We start from the raw sequence: 25,412 nt of genomic DNA, 5'->3' as shown, positions 1-25,412 counted from the left end.
TTGAGACCATACTCACGTGCTATATTTTCCATAGTGTACAAGTATATACAGGACGTTAACTAGTTTGATGTATTAATATGGAGTTGCAGTTAATGCTACTGAGTCTGCTACAGTCAATTCATTTTAGTAAAAAGTTAATTGACAGCAATGCTGCCAAGTTGGTATGATGCCAAGTCTAATGCACACTTGAAGCCTGTTTGGTGGACAGTATGTGTGCACCATGTAACTCTACATGCAACTATACTAGCTGAACAGACCATTTAATTTATAGTCTAATGTAGCAGTCAATAGCAGTAATGTCTAAGATTTGTAACTGTTGTTTTGATATTGATCACAGATATACAGTAGCTATGTATTGTGAACTACGTATTATGCAGTATTGTATTTTATTTTTTATTTACTTTATTTTTATTAAGGCTTTACAGCACAAGTGCTGCAGGTCTGTAGGACACCTGGTCCTACAGCCTGTTTAAAGTTGTTACAGAAAGTGTGTTTGAAAAGGTGGAGAAAGAGAAAAAATCCATGAATGGACCTAGGCAGCCTCGAACCTGCAGCCATCCGATTAACGCTCGAATGCTTACAAGAGTCTGCCAGGCAGTCAGGATGTTTTCTCCTTGTCAATTTCATGTATATGTATCCAAGGAACTCTAGAGAATGACTTACTATCTCAAAGTACCCCATGTGGAACCAAATGGATATCAAACAGTACGATAGTACTGTTTAAGTAGGGATCGGGGTGGATTTGGCGCGTGCCTCAAATTTTGATCCCTCAAAAATCATCCTAGAAATATCTCACACAGCAAATAAACCTTTTACTAAAGAGTCTTTAAGTTTCTAACTTTATTTCTAGCGTTATATATCAGGAAACGACTAGAAAAGTGCTGGAATTTTATTTCTAAAAAATCGCTAAAACAGAAATTTTCGTCTGCCTGCCAGCCTGCCTGCCTGCCAGCCTGCCTGCCTGCCTGCCTGCCTGCCTGCCTGACCACATTCGCAAGGCTACAGGCCAAACGAAGCAGCGAAGGATCACCATTCTTTGCCACAATATTTAACTCGCTGCTGGGATGTGCCTTTTCGGATTCCGACGAGTGTCTGCCTTCTGCGCTTTGCCTTTCCTTTTATCTTCAATTACGGATCGTCTTCTTCTTTTCCAGTCACGGAGGCGTTAATAATTCGTATCGACACTTTCCTTAGAGCAGCCGTATTCGGACGCCACAAAACTAATAACGAATTCCGTACTGTAAGGGCAAGTAGATGCCTGTATAGCAACACTTGCAAAGTGATCAAACAGCCTAGTGAAGTAAGAACACACTGCCACGCCCTTATCAATCAGAGCGCGTGCTCGTACTTAACGATCAGTGGACCACGCCCATTATTAATGGTCCAGCTGTAACTAATTGTAGAAAACAGGAGATAGAAACCCTGCATGCCTTTCAATTTAGTAATTGAGCAGCTTGCATAAAGCAAGCAGCAAGATCGAGATACTCTAATAGAGCAGTCAGTGCCAAAGATCAATAATAGCTATATACCTATACCAAAAAAGTTAACAAACTAGTGAATTTAAAAATTGTTAATTTAGAAATGGAAGTAGGGATCAAGCGATAAAAACTACTGAAACAAGTGATTTGAATGATGGCAACTATTACAACATAGCTTTGTGGGGAAATCCCTACTTTGGCATTGAACATATATGGTGACGTGGTGAGATGCCAATGTAAGGATTTCCCCACAAAGCTATGTTGTAATAGTTGCCATCATTCAAATCACTTGTTTCAGTAGTTTTTATCGCTTGATCCCTACTTCCATTTCTAAATTAACAATTTTTAAATTCATTAGATTATAATACATACAGGAACCAGCTTGAGATACGTACCCAAACATACTATCATTTTAAAATACTGTAGTGAATTGTAATGTACAATGCCATCTAACTTCAAAGGGAGAAGTGCACAATATTAGTAATTGTCTCTGGATTTGACAAAACCAGGCTTCCACACATATGCAGATTTGCAACTTTGAAGGATTATAACGCAAAGTAGGAGTAAGCTATCACTTTCAAATTTCAACCTGATGCAGTGAAAGAAGTTTGTGAAAATTGTAGGTTAATACTGTTGCATACTCAGTGGTAAAGTTACAAGTGGTTACAATTGAAGAATTGGATGTGTGTGGAAGCCTGGATTCCAGTCACAATTGTAGCATGCTTCATGTGCTTTTGTATGGCAATGAAAGAATGCTTTGTATGATGCAACCTACAGAGACACTGGAATGACCATAATTATCTTAATAAAGGAGCTGTTAGCAATATTATTAAATGGAATTATTTGACAATCATTATACAACTTAGTCTTATAGTGTTTGCTAAATTTCCTGCCACTGCAAGTTTGAGGTTTCCTAGATAGTGTTTCTTTTTAGAAATATTATTGATGCCTTTGATTTTGTTGCACTGTTACTACACCTCAGGTAACAATCATAGCTAGTCTTGTTCACTTGCTTTTCTCCAGTTCCAGAATAATTTTGCTAGGTTAATAGGATAACCATGGTAGGAAGGATAACCATGGTAGGAAGGATAACCATGGTAGGAAGGATAATCATGGTAGGAAGGATAATCATGGTAGGAAGGATAATCATGGTAGGAAGGATAACCATGGTAGGAAGGATAACCATGGTAGGAAGGATAATCATGGTAGGAAGGATAATCATGGTAGGAAGGATAATCATGGTAGGAAGGATAACCATGGTAGGAAGGATAACCATGGTAAGAAGGATAATCATGGTAGGAAGGATAACCATGGTAAGAAGGATAATCATGGTAGGAAGGATAATCATGGTAGGAAGGATAACCATGGTAGGAAAGATAACCATGGTAGGAAGGATAACCATGGTAGGAAGGATAACCATGGTAGGAATGATAACCATGGTAGGAAGGATAATCATGGTAGGAAGGATAACCATGGTAGGAAGGATAACCATGGTAGGAAGGATAACCATGGTAGGAAGGATAACCATGGTAGGAAGGATAACCATGGTAGGAAGGATAATCATGGTAGGAAGGATAACCATGGTAGGAAGGATAACCATGGTAGGAAAGATAATCATGGTAGGAAGGATAATCATGGTACGAAGGATAACCATGGTAGGAAGGATAACCATGGTAGGAAGGATAACCATGGTAGGAAGGATAACCATGGTAGGAAGGATAATCATGGTAGGAAGGATAACCATGGTAGGAAGGATAACCATGGTAGGAAGGATAACCATGGTAGGAAGGATAACCATGGTAGGAAGGATAACCATGGTAGGAAAGATAATCATGGTAGGAAGGATAATCATGGTACGAAGGATAACCATGGTAGGAAGGATAACCATGGTAGGAAGGATAACCATGGTAGGAAGGATAACCATGGTAGGAAGGATAATCATGGTAGGAAGGATAACCATGGTAGGAAGGATAACCATGGTAGGAAGGATAACCATGGTAGGAAGGATAACCATGGTAGGAAGGATAATCATGGTAGGAAGGATAACCATGGTAGGAAGGATAACCATGGTAGGAAGGATAATCATGGTAGGAAGGATAACCATGGTAGAAAGGATAATCATGGTAGGAAGGATAACCATGGTAGGAAGGATAACCATGGTAGGAAGGATAATCATGGTAGGAAGGATAATCATGGTAGGAAGGATAACCATGGTAGGAAGGATAACCATGGTAGGAAGGATAACCATCGTAGGAAGGATAACCATGGTAGAAAGGATAATCATGGTAGGAAGGATAATCATGGTAGGAAGGATAATCATGGTAGGAAGGATAACCATGGTAGGAAGGATAACCATGGTAGAAAGGATAACCATGGTAGGAAGGATAACCATGGTAGGAAGGATAACCATGGTAGGAAGGATAACCATGGTAGGAAGGATAACCATGGTAGAAAGGATAATCATGGTAGGAAGGATAACCATGGTAGGAAGGATAACCATGGTAGAAAGGATAATCATGGTAGGAAGGATAACCATGGTAGGAAGGATAATCATGGTAGGAAGGATAATCATGGTAGGAAGGATAACCATGGTAGGAAGGATAACCATGGTAGGAAGGATAACCATGGTAGGAAGGATAACCATGGTAGGAAGGATAATCATCACCATGTTTCATTTGATTCCTTTGATCACATTCCGTGTTATGCCTGTTTGCTTTACTGTAGGTATTTTACTGCGTTTTGATTGCACAGTACTTCTAATATTCAACTATACAATGAAACCTGTCCAACTGGATCACTGTATAATAAAGTCACCAGGTTGACACCTGTACGGCAGGTGGAATATTGTTTTAGATATACAGGACAATCCAAAAGTGCATTAAAATAAACTATAGACCATTTTGCAAACTTCACCCTGCTGTCTGCCGGACTACTACACTAAAAATAGTAAACAAAACTAGACATTGACTAAAGGGAAGTCAGTGTCTCCATACTTCTTGCATTGTTTAATCAAAGTGATACTGAAAGCTGCTGAAGCAAGTTCTTATGAGACAGTCAAGCAGAAGCACCACTTCTAGCTGTGGTGCAATTGGTAATAGAGTGGAGAGCCCGAAGAGGGAAAGGAGACCACACGACAAATTTCTCGACAACAAGGGGGAAAAGTCACACCCTGCTTCCTTTACAACATCTCAATGTCTTTCATCCTTTGCTAACTCCCCAGCTGAAGCAGCTACTCCAACACAAGAAGAGGATGAATCGCTCTAGAATAAATATCCACAGTTTCAGTTTTACACTTACTTATTTGAATGAATGAGAAGCACAACCACTGGGCTGAATTACTATAATACTACATGCTCGTTCACCTATAAATTAAGTCAACAAAGACTATTACTAGTATCAGCTTTATCGCTATACCACTCAGCAGTGAATATCAATGTGTAAATACTAAACAGTACAATCAGTTAACAAACCATCAAGTAATTAGTCAGTAAAATTGGTCCTTGCATACAGCATGAAGTGATGGCCTAGCTTTCTTCCTTCTTCCGTGTTACAAAAGGGTGCCTTTGACCAGTGCATGTCCCATACCACAAATCAGTTACAACACACCCATTTGGTATGTATCTGATTTGTAACACTCCATCGTCAGGCCTGCAGCCCTTAGGTGTTGTGTTTAAACAAGCTTGTGCTGAACAGTTCTGATATTTCATAAATGGTCAACTTGATATTGCGGTATGACTGTTACTTGATTTGTAGCTCTAGAGTTAAACTCTAATCATTTTCAATAATGGTAAAACTGTGTTGAAAGCTAATTATTGCAGTATAAACATATACATTGACATGTACTGCAAGTACACTTCTTCATACAGGCTTATTATTTCAGCTTTTATAAGACTTGTGCTTTAGAATACACAGTATTTGCAGTTGTAAAAACATTAAACAGTATCAAAAACAGATACTGTTATAAGTCTATTATGCTCCAAAGTCTTCCAATTATTCTTTCTAGCAATTCTTTTACTCAAGTATTATTTTCTACACCTACCTATTATTCCCAAACTTATTTCTGAAATTTGTGCCAGATAAAAGCATGTTTATAACACTTTTATGCAAGCTTGATTGGAGTAAGTGACTGCTCTATTAGAGTATGTCAATTTTTATGCTTACGCTGTTTCAGTAGTGCATTAAGATTTTTGCATCACGATACAAGTTGCACCAATTATTCCTAAAACTGATCCAATTATTCTGGAATATTCCCTAATTCTTTCAACTACATGTTATTCCCAAAACTATGCCAGCATAATAGACACATGCCTAGATACTGTGGTTTGACTAAAAGATTGTCATATTGCTCAACAGTAATACAAACCATTTGGGTGTGTTACAGCTATAACATGTATGATGACTATATACACACAAGGTTGATGTACATAATCACACACATTAAGAGGAAAAGTAATTCTAATCTGCGCAATTGTGATATTGTCATTCTAACATGAATAAATTCTATGCAAATACAAATCCTAAAATAAATTCTGTGTAAATACAAATTGTGACCGGATTTGCGAAAAGGTACCTTTTTCGCACATTTTTCAAAACCTGTTTTTGTTATTAAAGCATTTGTATAATCACATACTATTCGCTGTTAAAATTTTAGCGCGATACACCCAACCATTATTGAGATATAGGAGTTTTTCGATTCAATACATTACAAATTAACTTTAATACATCTATCAAACCTGTAGTATAAGATTCCGAATATTCTCCGTAACCAATCAAGGCGACAAATCTTCTTCTTAATCGTGACAAATCGCTGTGTTCAGAAACGGAGTGAAATTACAAAATAAAACAGATTAATTATTGCATGGCTGTTTCCTTTTCCTCGTGACGATGTGCTACTGCCATATTCTGTGTAATTCAGATTGTTTGGTGAGTTTATTGTTTATGTAACGAAGTTTTGTCGACTGTAAACACGTAACATACCTGTCAAATGAAGGATTTCTTTTAGCGCGCACTGTTTCAATGCTTTTGTTGTTCAGTTGTTTAAAATAAGCCGACTAAAGCAAGCAGAGTACACTATGATACTGGATAATAGCCACAGCGAGAACCGTGGTATTATACAATAATTAATTTTAGTTGTTAACTTCTGTCAGGTTAAAAATGGTGGCGTGATTGTAATTAACCTGGCCTATGATATAAACACAGTGAAACACTACTGTAACAGCACTAGTAACTAGAAAATGAGTTAACAGATACAATTCAAAGAGATTAAATACATACAACACAGAAGTATTCTGAAGTGGAGGTCATGGCCGAGGTTCTGTTGGTTCAGGACATACGATGTCTTGCACTTCTGTTGGACAAAATTCTTTAATTTTATCGAATAAATACCATTTCCTTTCTATAGATAGTCCATCAGGGATGATAACTTGTGGAAGATCTGTGTGGTGTAGATGCCATGAAGAATTTTTCCGTAAGTTAATACACCGCTCGGTGTCAGAAATACGGTTTTTCACAAATACCTTTCCAGGGCGTGATGAGCTAAACCTAAAGTGGTGCAACTGCGTTATCCCCTTCAACGCAGTTTTGATGGTGTGTTGCTCGAAATACTCTGCCCAGTTGTACATTGGCACTATGTTGCTTCCGTCCTGTGCTCCAACTAGTTGAGCGTAGTTTGGTTTTGCTGACTGGTTTACTACTCTCACAATATCATCAAGACATCCAATAGAAGTCTTCTTATAGTTTTGCTTCAGCAGTCCAAAACACCAATCAGGACTAAACTTTGTGTGGCCAACAGGAATAAAAGAGATTGTGATATCATTATGTTGGCCAGTGAGAATGCGCCACATGAAGTAGTACATAAGAAACCGATTCTTATTCTGGCCACAGCAATTATCTGCATGGAAATGGACTGATTTTTTTCCAAATCCATGATGATAAAGGAAATGATGTAGCATTGAAATTATAGTATTTCCACCTTTGCCAACATTGGATGCCTCGTCGATCAAGTAGTTTATCTGAAATTATAGCACATTGGAGATGCAACTCATAAACATCACAGTATCAACTTACTTGCCGAAGAACAGCTTCGCAACAGACACCAAATATGGCACATTTACGAGGTGTCAGAAAATAAATAGGACCAGGCTGGAAAGGGTTGCTTGGGTAATGGACCTACAATAAGTAAGTCATTATAGTCAGTTAGCTATGATTTTATGCAAATACCTGTTGTGCCATGTCAAAGCTGTAATGTATGGTTTTGTTGTTGGAGTTGCAAGGTATTTCTGCTCCAGGAAGAGGAACTTCCATCGTTTCACCATGTGTGTACAGCTCTTCCAATGCTTTCACACTGTCCTTGCATGCCTTTCTGTAATAGTCCCTCTCCTCCTTAACATGTTTGATGTGTGTTTCAGCTTCCTTGATGGTCTACAGTAGGAAAAACAATAGAACTTTGATACTTTTCAGAATAGAATACTGACAAACCTTGATTTGTTAAGTGTTTAGCATGTGAAGCTTTGTAATGACAATCTGCACATTATAGACATGGCTTTGTTGTAATTTACAGTAGGTTACTAAAGTGATATTCATCACCAAAATGGTTATCTCTAATTGGGATATTCTAATATTTTCATGTATTGTTTTCTATAATGTCATGATTATGTCTCTAAATTTACCTGTGACTTTTCTTCTTCTGGTTTATTAATGGATCGCATAATAGCTGTGCTATTTTGTTGACAGACCCAACACAAATCTGTGCGTGGCTTGGCAATGAGAATGTGTGGGAGCAGCTTTCTCCAGTATGCGAGAAAAGTGGTGTTTGCTATGTATCTGATGCCAGCCTGAATGCAAGAGTCTTTGTAACGTCTCCACACATCCTAAATGTGAGTAAATACAATAATGATTCAGCACTAGATCGTTCTGAGTGGTGTCACTGTTTGAAATGTAAAATAATTGTTTTCTCTTTCTTTTTGTTTGGGTGGGGGAGAGTCATCTGTTTACATCTCTCAAATGTTTGCGTTTACAATACAACTTGTAGTGCGATTTTGTTGCGCCTGACATATGTGACCGTCTCAGCGAAAACTCGCATTGTTTGCACAAGCATGCATATTTAGAAAAATGAAAATTATTTGTAAAATTATGCATTCTAAAGGAAAAAGTTTGCAAGTTTAAATGGGGCCGGTTCTCTGGGAAGGAAGTCTCAAAACAATGACAACTATATACCATCTTACTCGCCTGCTCATGGAGAGTTCGAAAATCCTTGTTTTGTTTCTGTAGCGCTAATGGTATATGGTTGATACGTGCATTTGTTAACAGTGCAGTAGACGTGAAGAATTGTTGCCATTTCTTTTGTAAAACTGGTTTTGTGAGTAACCACGCAATCAAATACCAGTCTAAACCTATGCCTCAGTTGATTGGCCAATGACTGCTGAATCTTTTAAGCCAAATTTCAACAGTGTAGGGTAAAGCAAACAAGAATTACAGCCTCGAATGTAAGCGCATGTAATTTATGTTTAGTATAGTTGTTGTACAAATCGATTTTCTTACTCTACCTACTGTCTAGCGCTATAATTCCAAACCTGCTCACCTGAATTAACTGAAATTTGGATTATCCACTCCTTAGGCACTAGAGATAACGCTGAGACAATAAAAAGAAATTCGGCAAGTGTGCGAAAAAGCGGGTTTTTGCTGAGACGGTCATGTATAGAGTATGTTGTTTCTATGTTTGAAAGCTTCTAACATGTCAACTTTTATGAAAAAATATTATGTGAGTAGGATCACATGATCTCAATGGTTCCTTGAATGCCAGTTTTGAAATCCCAAGAACTTATAGAATTGTTTCAGTCCTTTCATACAAGAAAACTAACCTTTTTACTGCTGCTCGATGGTAACAATTTCATATTGTCTCTTTTATATCCAGGTATGCGTCCAGGCAAGAGGATGGCATGTTGTTCAGCATAGTTCTGCAGAAACTTGACAGCAGCATTGATGACATCAAATGGCATGGCGTTGTGAGGAAGACACTTAGTGTTTCCATGGACTCGTGGTGTCATTCCACATTCCAAGTAATGTGACCTAATGGACTGAAGTCTCGTCTTTGGTCCAATTCCATAAAGAAACCCAAAGGTAACTGAACAAACCGGAACCCTGTTGTGCATGTAGTCAGAATAGTTCCTTTGTCTCCTTTTAGCCTTGTGTCTACCATCTATGATGTTCTCACTCCTGTTCAATGTTGTCATCAATGACCCTAAGATGACCATGTCAAGTTCGTCGTGTGTCATAAGAGAGGCTTGAGCCCTCATTTCAATGAGGTGCTCTGTTGTGAACTGAGAACTACATGGTCTACCATCAGTCTTCTTGCAACCACATGTGTTTACTACGAACTCTTCACAAAGTAGACCTTCCCTTTCATCTACCAGTGTACTACTACCTGTGGCTGGAGGTGGTAATGATGAACTGCTACTGTCACTGTTTGAATCCATTCTCCTTCTTTTCCTTGTAGATGTTGAACCAGGAGTACTACTGCTTCTGTTGGTAAGTGGTGTGCTAGTGAATGGCTGATTATCATTCAGTGATGTATCAAGCAGTGATGTATCAGGCATACTGGTGATGGGCTGACTATCATTCAGTGATGTATCAGGCGTACTGGTGATCTGCTGACTATCAGTAGACACTACACTGGCTGGGCAATACACTTCTGGAACACAAGAAGATTCTGGAGTCATCGTTTCCTGGTGGTTATTTGCTAGCGGAGACTGAAGCATGCCACTGCCTGGAGACATAGTAGTATCAACTGCTGAAGTAAAGTTTAGGGAAATCTCTTCTTCGAAAAGACCTACTGTTCAACTAATTTTAATATTTTTTGTGTATGTTGTAAATATACCTGCATTGTTGTCAAATTCTTCATAAGTGTCTTCATCACATTCAGTAGTGTTTACATCGTAACCTAGGTGGAATTTTCACCTCGACATGGCAGAAATATTTTAATGGATTCCTTACCGCATTCCGATTCTACGTCACTTTCATCATCGTCAAAATATTCCTCAACAAGCGCCTCAAATTCTTCGTGGTTTGTGTTTAGAGAGTGACCAAGCCCATCGTTACAAAGAGAGTTTAAAGCTGAAGTAACTCTATTTCTACTCCGACTGGCCATTGCAGCAGCTTCGCGTGCAAAAGAACCGCCATTGAAAACAAATCGGCTATTTGTAAGTGATTCCGTGTTACGTCTATCGTAGTATGTGCACATGGTCCTATATTTTGCATAGTATCTTTCGGTACGATGTACCCACGAAGCTATAATTTTGCAGTGTAATAGCCTAGGCTTATGCGCACCCATATATGCAATAAAAAAGGAGGCTTATTATTTTTGGAAATTTTCAGTCGCTCTTTACTCGAGTTTTGAAATGTGCGAAAAAGGTACCTTTTCGCAAATCGGGTCACAATTTAAAATATATCTGATATTAAGACACACGGTAATGTGTCATGCAGCCCAAGAAGCTGGAACGCAGCACCTTGAGTATATTGAAAGGTAGAAAGAAAATGTGGTTTTCACACAAATGTAACTCTGTGATTCCTTATCCAATTGGAACTAAATTTGCTACAGATGTACCCACCAGGAAGGGAAGTCTACATACCAAATGTGAAATAAATTGCCCCACCCATTTCCGAGATACAAGCGGCTAAAGTTTCAATTTAATTTCTTCATTTTTTTCTTCTTCATTGACACAGGATTGGGTAGAGTTCACCTATCTGCCAGCATGAAGACTTTCTTTTTCTTTTATTTACTGAAATGCTATATTGTAAACTTGTTCTCATGTGTATGTGTGTATGTACTTAAAATTTTAGCCTCTTCTTCATTTTTCACACTTTGCAAAATCCACCATAAAACACTAATGCATACTCCAGTGGGGCTAAATGTTGGGACACTTGAAGGGCTCATTAAAGCAGATCTCAGTACTAGTGTTGCACCGATAATCGGTTCAATAATCGGTATCGGGCCGATATTGGCTACTAGCCGATTAATCGGTTTTAATTAAATATCAAGGCCGATGTTAATCTCTACTGCGCTGTGTAGTATAATGATGTGGGGGAGGCTAGACATAAGTTATTTGGCATTTTAATTAAGTTATGTGTTAATGGTTTAGCGGTGACTACAAGCCATGCCCATAATAAACTGTCAGGGTTTAGGCCATGCCCAACAATAGACTGAGGTTTTTAGGTTTCTATGTAGTACCAGCCACTTGTCTCAACTGTATAGCAGTAGTAAAATGTACTTAAAACCTGTTTACCATGAGTAACTTTTACTTGTGGTATACATCTAACTTTACATTTTAGCCTGGAATGAGCTGTATATCAATGGTTATGTCACTAATATGAGCCATTTAATAATGATGAGATGAGTGTTATTGTTATTAGTGTATATCGGATCGGTTATCGGTATCGGCTAATTCTGTTGCTTAATATCGGTTATCGGAATAATCGGCTAATTTGGATATCGGTGCAACACTACTCAGTACCAAGTTTGGTAGGAATCCGATGAAGTTTCACAGATGTATGACTGATTATTTGCATACAAGATTGAATTTCTGTCATGCCCACAGGGTAAACCCCTTGGAGGAATGAGTTGAAAATTGCTGTCTAGATGGAGTATCCATGGTTTGAAAGGAATCGAGAAAAAGACCATGGACATATCACAAAATCCAACCTGTGTCACAATTACGCGATCAAGTTTCATGAACTATTAGCTAGTTTTCACACCTACTAGGCAAACCACTTATAAGAAGAGTGACCTGAAAACCAGTATGTAGATGGAATAATCATCACAGAAAGTCTTTACAGTAGTATAGAAGAATTGGAGTAAAAGCTACTGAGTTATAAAACAAAATCCAACTACGTGTAGTAAGTGTGCAATTGAGATACTAGTACAGTCACCCTATTAGTAGCAATTTTTAACCAAAATTCAAATTTAGTGATTTTAATTTTAGAATACACTGAGTCTGTTAAAGATCACCTTAAAAGAGCTCAGTTCAAATTGCAAACTAATGTGATCTTCTGGGAAAAAGTTATGGCTGATAATGTGCAAGACCATGTACTGTACAGGTTCAGCAACTCAGAAACATGTGCACATGCATTTCCAAACCATCATCTAATTTTCACATACAATAATAGCACTAAAAACACTCACCTTCTATAAATCTAAACATTTATAGATGTTCAATGTCCAAATCTGAAATTAGTATCCCTGTTTTGCCAAACCACTCTAATAATCTCCGCTGTCATTTTCCTGGAAACCGATGCCTTACAATTATGGTGAGTGGTGCTATTGTTTCAATGGGATTTCATCTAATTCAAACTTCCATAGAAAATGTATGGGAATACTTCATATGTCAGAATAAATAGCTTGGTCTGAGTAGAGAGATCCTTAGATGATTTTAAGGAATACAGAGATCCTTAGATGATTTGTAAATATCACTGTTTATCAAGCTTAATTGTCATAGAATCCCACCCTAACTCATGATTGGATACTTATTTTGTATAGATTGTGTGTTAAGTGATTATATTTTGTTGGTGAAAAAAAGAGAGGTAGGAAATTGGTACTATTAGAGCATTCAGCATCATTAGTACTTAGAATGTTCAGTTGCATAACAAGTCATAGTGTAGAGAGTTCAGCTACGCAACAAGTCATTCAGTAGAGTACCTAGTAAAGAGTTCAGCTACAAAAAAGTTACCCAGTAGATAGAAACAAGTAGCCTGTACAACGTTCAGCTACAAATAGGTCCCCCAGTAAAGAGTTCACCTACAAAACATATTCTGTGGAGACTGGGTTCAGCTACAAAAAGCCACTATATAATACAGAGATCAGCTAGAAACAAGACCTATAGAGAATTCAGCTACAAGCAAGTCCCCAGCAAAGGGTTCAGCTACAAACAAACAAGTCACACAGTAGAGAGCTCAGCTACAAACAAACTACCCTGTGGATAGTTCAGCTACAAACAATAAACTCTGTAAAGAGTTCAGCTACACGCTAGACCAGATACAGAATTCAGTTACAAGCAACTCAACCTGTGGAGAGTTCAGCTACAAACAAGCCACCCTGTAGAGAGATCAACCATAAAGAAGTCAGCTGCAGAGTTTGCCTACAAACAGGTCACCCAGTAGAGAGTTCAGCTACAAGCTAGTCACCTGGTAGAAGATTCAGCTAGAAACAAGTCACCTGTAGAAAGTTCAGGTCACCCAGTAGAGAGTTGACTTGCCAACAGGTCACCCTGTAGAGAGCTCACTTACAAACAAATCACCCTATGGAGAGTTCAGCTACAAACAAATCACCCTGTAGAGAGTTCAGCTACAAACAAATCACCCTGTAGAGAGTTCGACTACAAACAATTTACCATGCAAAGTTCTGCTACAACCTAGTCAGCCTATAGAGAATTCAGCTGCAAACAAATCACCAGTAGAGAGCTCAGCTACAAAAAGGTTACCCTGCAGACACAACCAAATCACCCAGTAGAGAGTTTAACTACAAGTAAATCACCCTGTGGAGACAAAAAAATCACGCTGTAGTGAGTTCAGCTACAAACAATTCACCCTGCAAAGTTCAGCTGCAAGCCCCATTAGAGAAATCAGCTACAAACAATTCACCAGTAGAGAGTTCAGCTACAAACAAATCACCCTGTAGAGAGTTCAGCTACAAACGTATCCACACTGCAAAGTTCAGCTGCAAGCTAGTTACCCGTTACAGGATTCAGCTACAAACGAATCACCCAACTACAAGCAAATCATCCTGTAGAGAGTTCAGCTACAAACAAATCACCATGCGTAGAGTTTAGCTACAAATACGTAAGCCATCCCGTAGATTGATAGAGAATTCAGCTAGAAATAAGTTACCAGTAGAGTGTTAAGCTATAAACAATCACCATGTGGAGAGTTCAGCTGCAAACAAGCCATCCTGTAGAGAGTTCAGCTACAAACAAATCACCATGCGTAGAGTTTAGCTACAAATACGCTAGCCATCCTGTAGATTGATAGAGAATTCAGCTAGAAATACGTTACCAGTAGAGTGTTAAGCTATAAACAATCACCCTCTGGAGAGTTCAGCTGCAAACAAGCCATCCTGTAGAGAGTTAACCTACAAGCAAGTCACCCATTAGAGAATTCAGCTACAGAGAAGTTACCTGTAAAGAGTTCAGCTGCAAGCAAATCACAAGTTCAGTTGCAAACAGGTCATCCTGTAGAGAATTCAGCTACAAGCAAGTCACCCAGTAGAAAATTCAGCTACAAACAAGTTACTTGTAGAGAGTTCAACAGGTTCTACAGCAGGGAATTGAGCTACAAAAATTCACACTGTAGAGAGTTCAGCTACAAATAAGTTGCCCTGTATGGTGTTCAGCTACAAACAAGTTACCTGTAGAGAGTCTACTTACAAACAGGTCCTCTAGTAGAGAGTTCAGCTACAAAAAGTCACTTGTAGAGAGTTCAGCTACAAACAAGTCATCCGGTAAAATAGTTCAGCCACCTATATAGTAGAGAATTCAGCCACAAACAAGTTACTTGTAGAGAGTCCAATTACAAACAAGTCCTCTAGTAGAAAGTTTGGCTACAAAACGTCACCTGTAGAGAGTTCAGCTACAAACAAGTCATCCAGTAAAATAGTTGAGCCACCTATATAATAGAGAATTCAGCTACAAACAAGTCAACCTTCAGCTGTATACAAGCTATTAATTTGGTAGAGAATTCAGCTACAAACAAGTCACCTGTAGATAGTTCAGCTACAAATAAGTCATCCAGTTGAGAGTTCAGCTATGAAAAAGTCACCTAGTAGAGAGTTAAGCTACAAACAGGTCACCCAGCAGAAAGTTCAGTAGTCATTCAGTAAAGAATTCTGCTGCAGTACAAACAAGTCACTTGTACAGAGTTCAGCTACAAAGAGGTCACTCAGTATAGAGTTCAGCTACAAACCAATCACCCCTTAGAGATTTCAGCTACAAATACATCTCCCTCTAGATTCAGAGAGGTCAACAATACATACTGTAGAGAATTCATTTATGAACAAATCACCCTGCAGAAAGTTTAGCCACAATTCAGTCATCCAGGAGAGAGTTCAGCTATAAACAAACCATCCTGTAGAAAGTTCACATACAAGCAAGTTATTGAGTAGAGAATTCAGCTACAAATAAATCACCTGTAGTGAGATCAGCTACAAACAAGTCACCCAGTAGAGAGTTCAGCTACCGAAAGTCTCGCTGTAGAGAGTGCAGCTACCAACAAATCACCCTGTGGAGTGTTCAGCTACAAACAAATCACCCTCTAGATCTAGAGAGTACAGCTACAAAAAACTCACACTGTAGAGAATTCATCTATAAATAAATCACCCTGTTGAAAGTTCAGCTACAAGTAAGTCACCCAGCATATAGTTCAGCTATGAACAAGACACCCATGCAGTATGGAGCTCAGCTACAAATAATTCACTATGTAGAGAGTTCAGCTATAAACAAAATTAATCATCCTGTAGAAAGTTCACTTATAAGCAAGTTACCCAGTGGAAACTTTAGCTACAAACAAACCACCTGTAGAGAGTTCAATTATGCTCAGCAGAATTCAGCTACAAATCAGAGTTCAGCCACAAACAAATCACTTTGTAGAAATTTCAGTGAATAGATACTGTAGGACCTGGTAGAGAATTAAGCTACAAACAAGTAACCCAGCAGAGAGTTCGACTACTTTTGTAACTAACTCATGTAGCAGTTTAACCTAACTATAATAATAATAAGTTTCTACCTTATTATGTCATTCAAAAAGAAACCTATATAAGAAGAATACCCAGTGAAGAAAAAAAAACAAAGCTGAACCTGACCTATCTCTATCCTAACGCTAACCTGATGCTTGCCTGTTAAGTATAATGATGACGTTCACTGTCTTTATGAAGGTAAGTTTTGGGTGAGTTTGAGGCAAGCTAGAGATGGCCTGGCTTTGCCAGGATGCTCGCTTTGCTCCTAGCTCACCTTGAACTCACCCAACAACTTACATTCATACAACTAGCGTGTTTGATACTCGAGTTATGGGTGACACTGCTGGATGGATATCAAACAGAAATGGAGTCAGGTTGCCAAATGAATATCCACTGTGACTAAATAATACTTGAAAAAACTACAAGGCCTAAGCTTTGCACTCACTGGGAAAAGAATCCATGTTGAATGAAGCGACAATTGTATAATGGGCAGGTGTTTTTGTGGGGGTGATAGAAATGGTACGACGATATTATTTAACCCTGATCAAAACAGCTAGCACATGATGCCCATTAATAGACCAGACAAAGCAATCTAGATGAAGAACTACTGACAATTTTAAGTATCAAGTCACCATGCCAGCTGCCAGTGGATGCATTCCATGTAAGCTACGGCAGCCTCGCCAGACACTAATATGAAGCAACTTCACCATGACAGCTGCACAAGACAATTAATGGTGTGTATGCTTGTATTGTTTACTTGTATTATATATGTAAATGTATTGTAAAAAGCATGGTATGTTTTCTTGTATAATTTAATTACTTGCACATTCTGCTTTCGCCTGGCTTACTAGGTTCTGGATGGCTTGGCTGTCTTCCTTTATCAGGTTCACCTGGCTTGCATACTCTTAACCACTACAGTATTGTGTATCTCCTTCAAGTTGTGTATGCATATAGTGCATACCCATCACTGTACCATTGCTACACTACTGATGAACCATATTCAGCTAGTACTACCGGTGACCTCTAGTTGATGTTGATACTGTGCTGCATATTGGCTGCATAGCTGAATAATTTTCATCTTCAGTGATGTTGCCAATATAATGTATTACTGCATATAACACTGCAATAATGTACTAGTATTTTAAAAATAATTGTTAATTTAAAAATGAAGTAGGGATTTACGCAATAAAAAGTAGTGAAACAAGAGATGAATGATGGTGTTACAGCACAGCTCAGTGGGAACTCCCTACTTTGACATTGAACAAAATAATAGTAGCTAATGTGCCAAAGTAGGGACTTTCCCACTGAGCTACGCTGTAACACCATCATTCATCTATTGTTTCACTACTTTTTATTGCATAGATCCCTACTTCATTTTTAAATTGACAATTTTTAAATACTAGTTTGTGTAGTTTTTTTGTTTTTTTTTTGTGGCACAGCTAGCTACAATGTAACTTGTAATAGTCCACTTGTATTTTCCGCATCTGTAGGTATGGGAAAAATAGATACCATCACTTATAAACATCTTTCCCATTTGGTCAGTGAGAAGTAGAGTTCCCCATATTCTGTGGTTATGGGCAGGCTTCACTGTAGTTTGGAGTTCTCCCTTCAGTAACGTGTATCATGGGATCATGTTCTAGATCCAAGCATCCCAGTGTGCCTCCAGCTGTTGACCTTGCTGTTGCTGAGGGGTACCTGTCTCCTTTAGAACAATAATACTAATTATATTGTGCTTGCTTCTTTTTCTTATAAAAATGACTATGTCTACCATAACAATGTAACTTGTAACTGTTCTATCATACATGACTGTTGTATTAGAGTGACTGTTGTATTAGACTCATTAAGAGTATATAACTCAAGTCAGCCAAGGGGTGTGCAGTAGAGCTCGGCGGTATTGAAATTTGGATACACGGTATTAGTAACAGGAAAATATCGCGGTATATCGGTATATAGTTAGTTTGTTTTTGTAATTATTGCATCATTTCTTGGGCCTAGTACGAAGCGGTATCATCCCAAAAATCAAAAAATATATAGTTCAGTACAAGTAAGCATGTGTTGTAATGTGACAACCTCAAGTTTTTGTTTAGGGCACGTCTGCTAAACTATCAACAAATTGGATAATTAAACACCAAAGGCTGGGTTAAAAGCAATCCTATATCGGTATTCATCGATATACCGGTATTTCGATATATCGGTTATCAAACACTGTCACGGTATGATAATCGGTTATGATAATTTATCATGATAAACGATATTACCGATATATTGCAGAGCACTAGTGTGCAGCTAGCTAGACCTGAGGTGATCTGGTTTATTGTTAAGTAAATAGCTAGCTATATTGTTAAGAGGTTGGGTTTCAGTACTCTTTTGCTATTAGTCCACCTAGATCTTTATTTGGTGGGCATGGTCGCAAATTACTATCATGAATCGGATCCCAATCATGAAGTTGCAGATATATAGCAAGTGTACCTCTCATAGGGACCGAAGTGCTTCTGAAATCCAGCTCTGAAATAATTCTGTGGCATCTAAATATGCTGCTGAAAGAAAGCATTGATAAGGAAAATTGACACCTCGATATGATTTTGTTGGATGATGAAGACAAGCAGCCTGATAGAAGATAAAAGAAAAGACAGGGCACAGAGGACCTACACTTGTTGGAACCCTAAAAGGTACATCCCACTGGTGGGTTTGTTATTGTGACGTAAAATGGTGACTGTGCACTGCTTTGTTTGGCCTCTAGCCTTGCGATTGTGGTCAGTGAGGCAGTCAGTCAGTCAGGGAGACTAAAATTTGTAATTTTATAAAATTATACATCCGGCCACCTGTGTTTTGTTACATTTAATGCTGTAGTATGTATTATATGGACTAGTACTATTCCGTAAAGGTGATTTTTGTTGCATAAAATGTCTCTAGGATGATTTTTGAAGGCAAAATTGTGGACGGCGCAGAAAAGTTTTATCTCAATCCCTACTTAACGGTACTACCATACCATTTGATAGTTCTCTCTTATATGTTTTGTATGCATATGGTATACACATCACTGTGCCAATTGCCACACCAATGATGTACCAGCACTTATCTACTGGTGGCCTCTAGCTACAATGCCACTATTGTGTTATATCTGCATGTGACATATTGAGTTGATTTTGGATCATAATTTCATTTGTGCCTTCACCACCTAGTCGTGTGCATAGCCTACCAGGGGATTGTCGCATTGGTGTAATTACCAGGGGGTCGTCACATTGGTGTATGCACTTGGTTGTATGTGACCTGGTCCTAGTAATAATAATAATCACCACTAGCCTTTAAAAAAGACTAGTGATGTTTGGAGTAATTTTTGAGCTCTCAGTAGCTTCATTACTGTACATTTTTCAGGCTTCTGCTTTAGCTGATACTTACTATTGAGTGTTTTACCCAGTATTTACCATTGTCTTCAAGTCTTACAGCTATTTATGATAGTGAGCATTAACTAGAAATGACAAACATTACTTCAGGACAAAGGGATAAACGGCATAAGTGGCAACACAAGGACAATAAAGGACTCATTACTTGTTGATTGCTATCAAACCCCAAAGAATTAGGTTTTAGAAAACAATTATTTGATGTGTGGCAGCAAAGAAACTCTGATAAACCAGCATCTGAACAATTACTGGCTGGCCAAGTATGAGCTGTAAAGCAGAGGAAAGAGTTTGGTGACCTAGAAATCGAGGAAATTCATCAAACACTAGGAATATACAGTGCTATACATGATCAGACAGTGAGAGAGATCGAACCTGTAGAATTTGTAGAAAATGACCATCAAACAAATAGTGCTGTGAACCGGTATGCAAAAAAAAACAGTTATTAACCGGTATTGTCTAGGTCAGCTAATTACTGGTTAAGAAGCCTTTAAACCTGTTTTTCCCACCCACTTGGTAAACCATAAATTACCCCTGCTGACAAGTGTTAAAATCATAACATAACCTCAAAGCATGTGTAAATATGTGATTGCAATAACTGTTATTGTAAGACAGGATGTTGATGGTCACTTTGGTACCACCCTAAAGCTTCCAGCAGGCATGATGAGTATCATTATGTCTGTCAATGCTACTGAAACCAGTTAACCAGTTACCTGCCAGTTATTGGTTACCAGTTAGCCGGTTTTGAATTTGTTATCAGTTTCACAGCTCTACAAACAAATGTTTCTGACATTGCTGATGTAGTTGGATTGAGTAAACCTATGCTTGAAGACAGCAGTTAAGTTTCTACAGAGCTTAGACCTTTGTTTAATAAGGTAAGGACATATGCAACAGTCATCGGTGCCCAATTGTATACTTCTACCTTCTTTAAGGGCAGTACAAAGAAACAAACTTGTGAAAGTAGTTTTCCAGATTAATTAATCATACAAGTTTCTTCATACTTCCAACCTGCAGGCTACAATTGACTTGATATTTGCTGCAGCCAGAGTGTCAGTGAAGGAACTGGGAATGTCATCCCAGTCATTGTCACCAGATTATAATGGCTAACTCTGTTCAGTGCCACCATGGAAAACAAGACTAAACAGTAAACTCCAGTGTCTTAGAAGAGATCTAAGTAGACTCATGGCAAATGGACAGTTGCATAATCAAAACATTATCAACTACCTACACTATCACTATCTCAGAAATGGAATTTCTTTGTCAGTGGCAATAGAGACTTTGAAGGAGAAAGCCAGCATGCAACAAAAAGATTCACAGATACACAACTAGGACTGAGGGATTCCATCAATATTACTTGTTTTGTGTTAATCAAAGAAGATTTTACGAGAGTTTATCTGATTCTGCAGGTTATGACAATCAGTTGCCAGATCATTCTCCTTCTCCTGACTTTACAAGTCAGGTGGTTCAGTTTTGGAAAGCACTATGGAAAGATAACAGACCCCGTAATGCTAAAGCTAGCTGGATACCTGAAAAGTTGCAAGGGATTAGTACTCAGGAGGCAATAGAAATTACTTGAGAGAAAGTAACATCTGCAGCAAAAAAAATTAAATTAAAAATTGTTTAGCGGCTGGACCCAATGGAATACACAACTTTGGATCAAAAATCTAACAAACATGCATGACAGATCAGCTTCACAGATACAGGATATCCTTGATGGTGGGAGTATCCCCGAGTGGTTGACAGAAGGTATAACAGTGTTAATCATGAAGAATAGAGATATAGGCCCTAATTTTGTCAGTAATTATCATCCTATAACTTGTTTGTCAAATATTTGGAAGCTAATTACATCTACTCTAGCAGATCAAATTATGTGTCACCTTGATGCTTGTCACAGCTGGCCTTGGGAACAGAAAGGGTGCAAGAGAAGGAGCAAAGGTACTAAGGACCATCTTTTAGTGGACAAATTGGTGATGTTTCTCACCAAAAGGAATTGTTGAAACCTAAGAATGGCCTGGATTGATTATCGTAAAGCTTATGATTCAGTGTCACATTCTTGGATCTTTGAAGTTCTGAGAATGTACAAAATCATTGACAGTGTTTGTAATTTTCTAAAGAGAAGCATATCTATGTGGAAGACTTCTCTTACTCTAAATGGCAGACTCCTTGGTTGTGTGAAAATGAAACGTGGGATTTTTCAAGGAGATTCTCTATCTCTCCTATTGTTTGCAATGTGCTTATTTCCTCTATCTAGTTTGTTGCGTGATCTCCAGAAGGGGTTTATTGTGGATGGCATTGTTATTTCACATCTACTGTATTTAGATGATTTAAAACTGTACTCAAAATCTGAAGAAGATATGGCCACACTTGTAAATACAGTCAGGATATTTTCTGATGGTATTGGAATGTGCTTTGTTTCAACAAGCGTGCAAACCTTGTTGTTAAGAAAGGCAAAGTAGTTGATAGTGCAGATGTGAACCTTCCTGGTGGCACGCGCTATCAAGACACTACTAATGTCAGCCTCATATAATTATTTGGGAGTGTTAGAGACAGCTGAATTCAGACATGTTGAAGTCAATGAAGTGAAATTAATCGTTACTACCACTTACAAAAACATCGACTACGAGCAATTTTACAATCTAAATTGAGTAAACAAAATCAAATTATTGCTATCAATGGTTTTGTTGTTCCAGTTTATGCTACACTGCTGGTATTATTATTAAATGGACTGTTAATGATTGCACTGAATTGAATTGATTGACAAGAAAACAAATGACTTTGTTTAAAGCTCTCCATCCCAGAGCTGATGTTGACTGCTTGTATGTGCCTCTCCACAGGGGTTTACTTTCTATCTCAGACATAGTTAGCATGGAGAAAAGAGCTTTGCTTAGTTATGCTACTAGAAGTGAAGAGCCAACAATGAAGAAAGCTAAACAATATTACAGTAATGTCACAAGATTCTTGGAACACTGTAACAAAGTCAAGTGTGGTGTCTCTACATATTGAACAATGGCAGAGTAAGCCTTTGCATGGCCAACAGCCAAATTTGGTGCTGGAGAGAAGTGTTAATTCATCTAGATGGCTGCGAACAGCTCACCTAAAACCAGTAACAGAGGCTCTTATAACTGCAGCGCAGGATCAGGCCCTCTGCACTAATTGGCTGGGATTTCACATATTGAATACTAGAGCTACAGATTTTGTAGGAGGTGGGAACAGTTCCCTGAGAGTATTGAGCACTTCGTGGCAGGATGTCCTTTGATGGTACAGACTGTGTACCTTGAAAGTCCCAATGCTATCACATCTACAATTCACTGGTGTCTGTGTGGCAGTTGTGGCTTTCAGTGATCAGACAAGTGGTGGCTACACCAGAACTAGAAAAAGCAAGCTTTAAGCTCTTATATGACTTAAACATCTTCACTGACATACGAATTTCAGCCAGATGTCCTGATCTAGTTTTCGGTGACAAGAAAACTAAGTACACTTATTGATAGATGTAGCCTATGTTATGGATAGGAGTGTATTGACCAAAAAGAATGAGAAAGTGGAGAAATATTTAAACTTTAGTATTGAATTACAACACTTATAGAACACCAGTGTGCAAGTCATACTCCTTATTTTTGGAGCTCTGGGGTCAATCTCTAATTCAGTTTACGCTTACCTTGCTGCTCTACAAGTTGCAGAAATTGGTGTCCACCAGCTTCAGAAGACTGTTGTTCTGCGTACTGCTAATATCTTAAGAAGACACATTAGTCTTCCTAGTTTAAGTTGAACTTGAGAACTAATAATGTATTTTTGTAATTAATCTCATTAATGTATGGTGCTAATGAATAATAATATTATATCTAGTTACATTGTGATTTGTAACAAGATATATAACTGTCCACAATTGTAATGTGCTGGATAGTTATACAATGTTGGCCTGTTGAGAAAAATTTTATACAACTATAAAAATATATGTTTAAAATTAATCTTGTTTCTCCTCCCTGTAGTAAAGAAAAAAAGACAGGTAAAATGAGACTCTAAAGCTGGCCTATGGCCCTACTATGGAATATACAAATACAAAAAGAAGTGATATCTAATCCAAAACAAATTGTAAAAAAGGGTGCGGTCCCCAAAAAGTTATAGTGAAAAAAAGTTGTGAAATTCAAGTTGGTAGCTATGAAATGGCTGTGATAGTATAGGTACTGTAAATGGCAAAAATTTTAATAACGACAATTCAGGAGAATTTGTTGCTGAGTCCTAGTGAAACTTGGAAGAGGCAGTACAAATTCACCTGAATTGTTGTTATTAAAATTTTGTCATTTACCTACCATCACAGCCATTTCTTGGCCACAAACTGGATTTCACATCTTTTTCACCATGGATTTTTGGGGGCCGTACCCTTTTTGTACAGCTTGGTTGGTTTGGATTAGATTGTAATGTCTTGCAAGTAGTCAGTTGAAAATTTATCACAAATTTAACAATAAGTATCAACATAACTACAGTAGAAGTACTGTAGTTAGAACATTTGGACAAATAATTCCTGCTTACACTAGAATTATAGTAACTCCTAACAGTGATTAATACAGTGACTATGGAGTTCGTGTCAGCATAATACAAATTCTAAATAGTTTATCACATCAATCAACTTACATTTTGTCTCAGATCAAATATCAAAGTCAAAGAAATTCTCAAATACACAAATGATTCCTTAACAAAGTCATCCATGTGTTTGGTAGCTGTTTCAACCATGTGTACAATAGCTGTCACAGGGACAAAAAACTCCAGTATTAGAGAAGAGCTGGCCGCTTTATAAAACGGTGAGATTACATAAGATTTTACTCCCAAGTGTGAAGATATAAACTTTTTTAACTCATCGTATTCCTCCTTGGTAATACGTGAGAATATTTTACGATGTACAATAGCAACCATTTTATCATAACCGTCAGGAATATCTGTTTTCTCTTGCACACAGTGCTCATAGATTTGTTTTAGTTTCATTTGACTGTCTATTTTTTGTTCAAACTGGTCTAGCATTGCTTCACAACTTTCAGACGACTCTAATGACTGAACAAGATTCCTAAGCAATGAAAAGTCATCCCATCTCCAGCAACCACGAAGATTTTTAGTAAACAATGTTCTAACATTATTGCAAGCATCTATGGCTTCTTGTTGTTCCTCGTTGAACAGTAGTACACTAGGATCATCTTTGATGGTGAGAAAAGAGCAAACACCTTTAATTGTTTCTAAATTTTCTGACTCGTTTTTTTTTAGTTCTTTGATGATATTCATCAAAAGAATAGCAAATTCACTGCTAGCTTGATGAGGTGTTGTAATCAAAGCTGGTGGTGATGATGGATTACTGGTACTCTTTACTTCAGTCTCATCTGTGAAATACACACAAAAGTAAGTGCTAAATTAAGTGTTAGAGACTAAGCTACACAGATTTAAATGATTCAGTAACGTAAAATCTACATTATTATTATACGTTGCATGATACAACTTTACTTATATGTAGTAAATACTAACAGCCCTTTTTTACACTTGCATAACAATACCTATGTTGCCAACATATAGCCAGTCTGTAGGTGCACAACTGGTGTCCTGAAGTTATTGTGTGCATATGTGATGAATATCACAATCTGCACTCACATGAGCAGAAGTTTGAATCAGCGTTGAAACCGGGTCGGGTCATCCGGGTCATCCGGGTCAACCGGGTCACATTTTCTCCGGGTCATCCGGGTCTGACCCGGTTTACAAATTATCCGGGTCTGACCCGGATTGGATCACGTGAGAAACGAAATTGATCGTTTGATCACGTGGAACCTATAAACGCTAGTCGCG

The 25,412-nt window shown here is 38.1% G+C and overlaps 3 protein-coding genes across 3 annotated transcripts in view; all 3 read right to left on the bottom strand.

Annotated features, from left to right (window-relative positions):
- The window catches only part of LOC136252690 (uncharacterized), a 67,756-nt gene that overhangs the window by 14,831 nt on the left and 27,513 nt on the right, over positions 1-25,412 (bottom strand). Inside the window, exon 4 of the mRNA XM_066045260.1 lies at positions 24,222-24,955. Coding sequence (XP_065901332.1) covers positions 24,222-24,955 — 734 coding nt within the window. The remainder of the gene's footprint in view (positions 1-24,221; positions 24,956-25,412) is intronic.
- Positions 7,014-8,796, bottom strand: LOC136252692 (uncharacterized). Its single transcript, XM_066045262.1, has 5 exons — positions 8,147-8,796; positions 7,698-7,898; positions 7,545-7,646; positions 7,178-7,489; positions 7,014-7,019 (listed from the first exon to the last, which is right to left on the bottom strand). Exons 1-5 carry the CDS (start codon positions 8,183-8,185, stop codon positions 7,014-7,016), a joined length of 660 nt encoding a protein of 219 aa, XP_065901334.1. The 5' UTR covers positions 8,186-8,796.
- On the bottom strand, positions 9,320-10,495 carry LOC136252691 (uncharacterized). The gene is made up of 2 exons (XM_066045261.1): positions 10,354-10,495; positions 9,320-10,308 (listed from the first exon to the last, which is right to left on the bottom strand). Exon 2 carries the CDS (start codon positions 10,250-10,252, stop codon positions 9,320-9,322), a length of 933 nt encoding a protein of 310 aa, XP_065901333.1. The 5' UTR covers positions 10,253-10,308; positions 10,354-10,495.

This window comes from Dysidea avara, chromosome 4, assembly GCF_963678975.1.
Source record: "Dysidea avara chromosome 4, odDysAvar1.4, whole genome shotgun sequence".
NCBI lineage: Eukaryota > Metazoa > Porifera > Demospongiae > Dictyoceratida > Dysideidae > Dysidea > Dysidea avara.
Note: the sequence above shows the minus strand (reverse complement) of the source record. Positions and strands in the feature narration are given on the sequence as shown.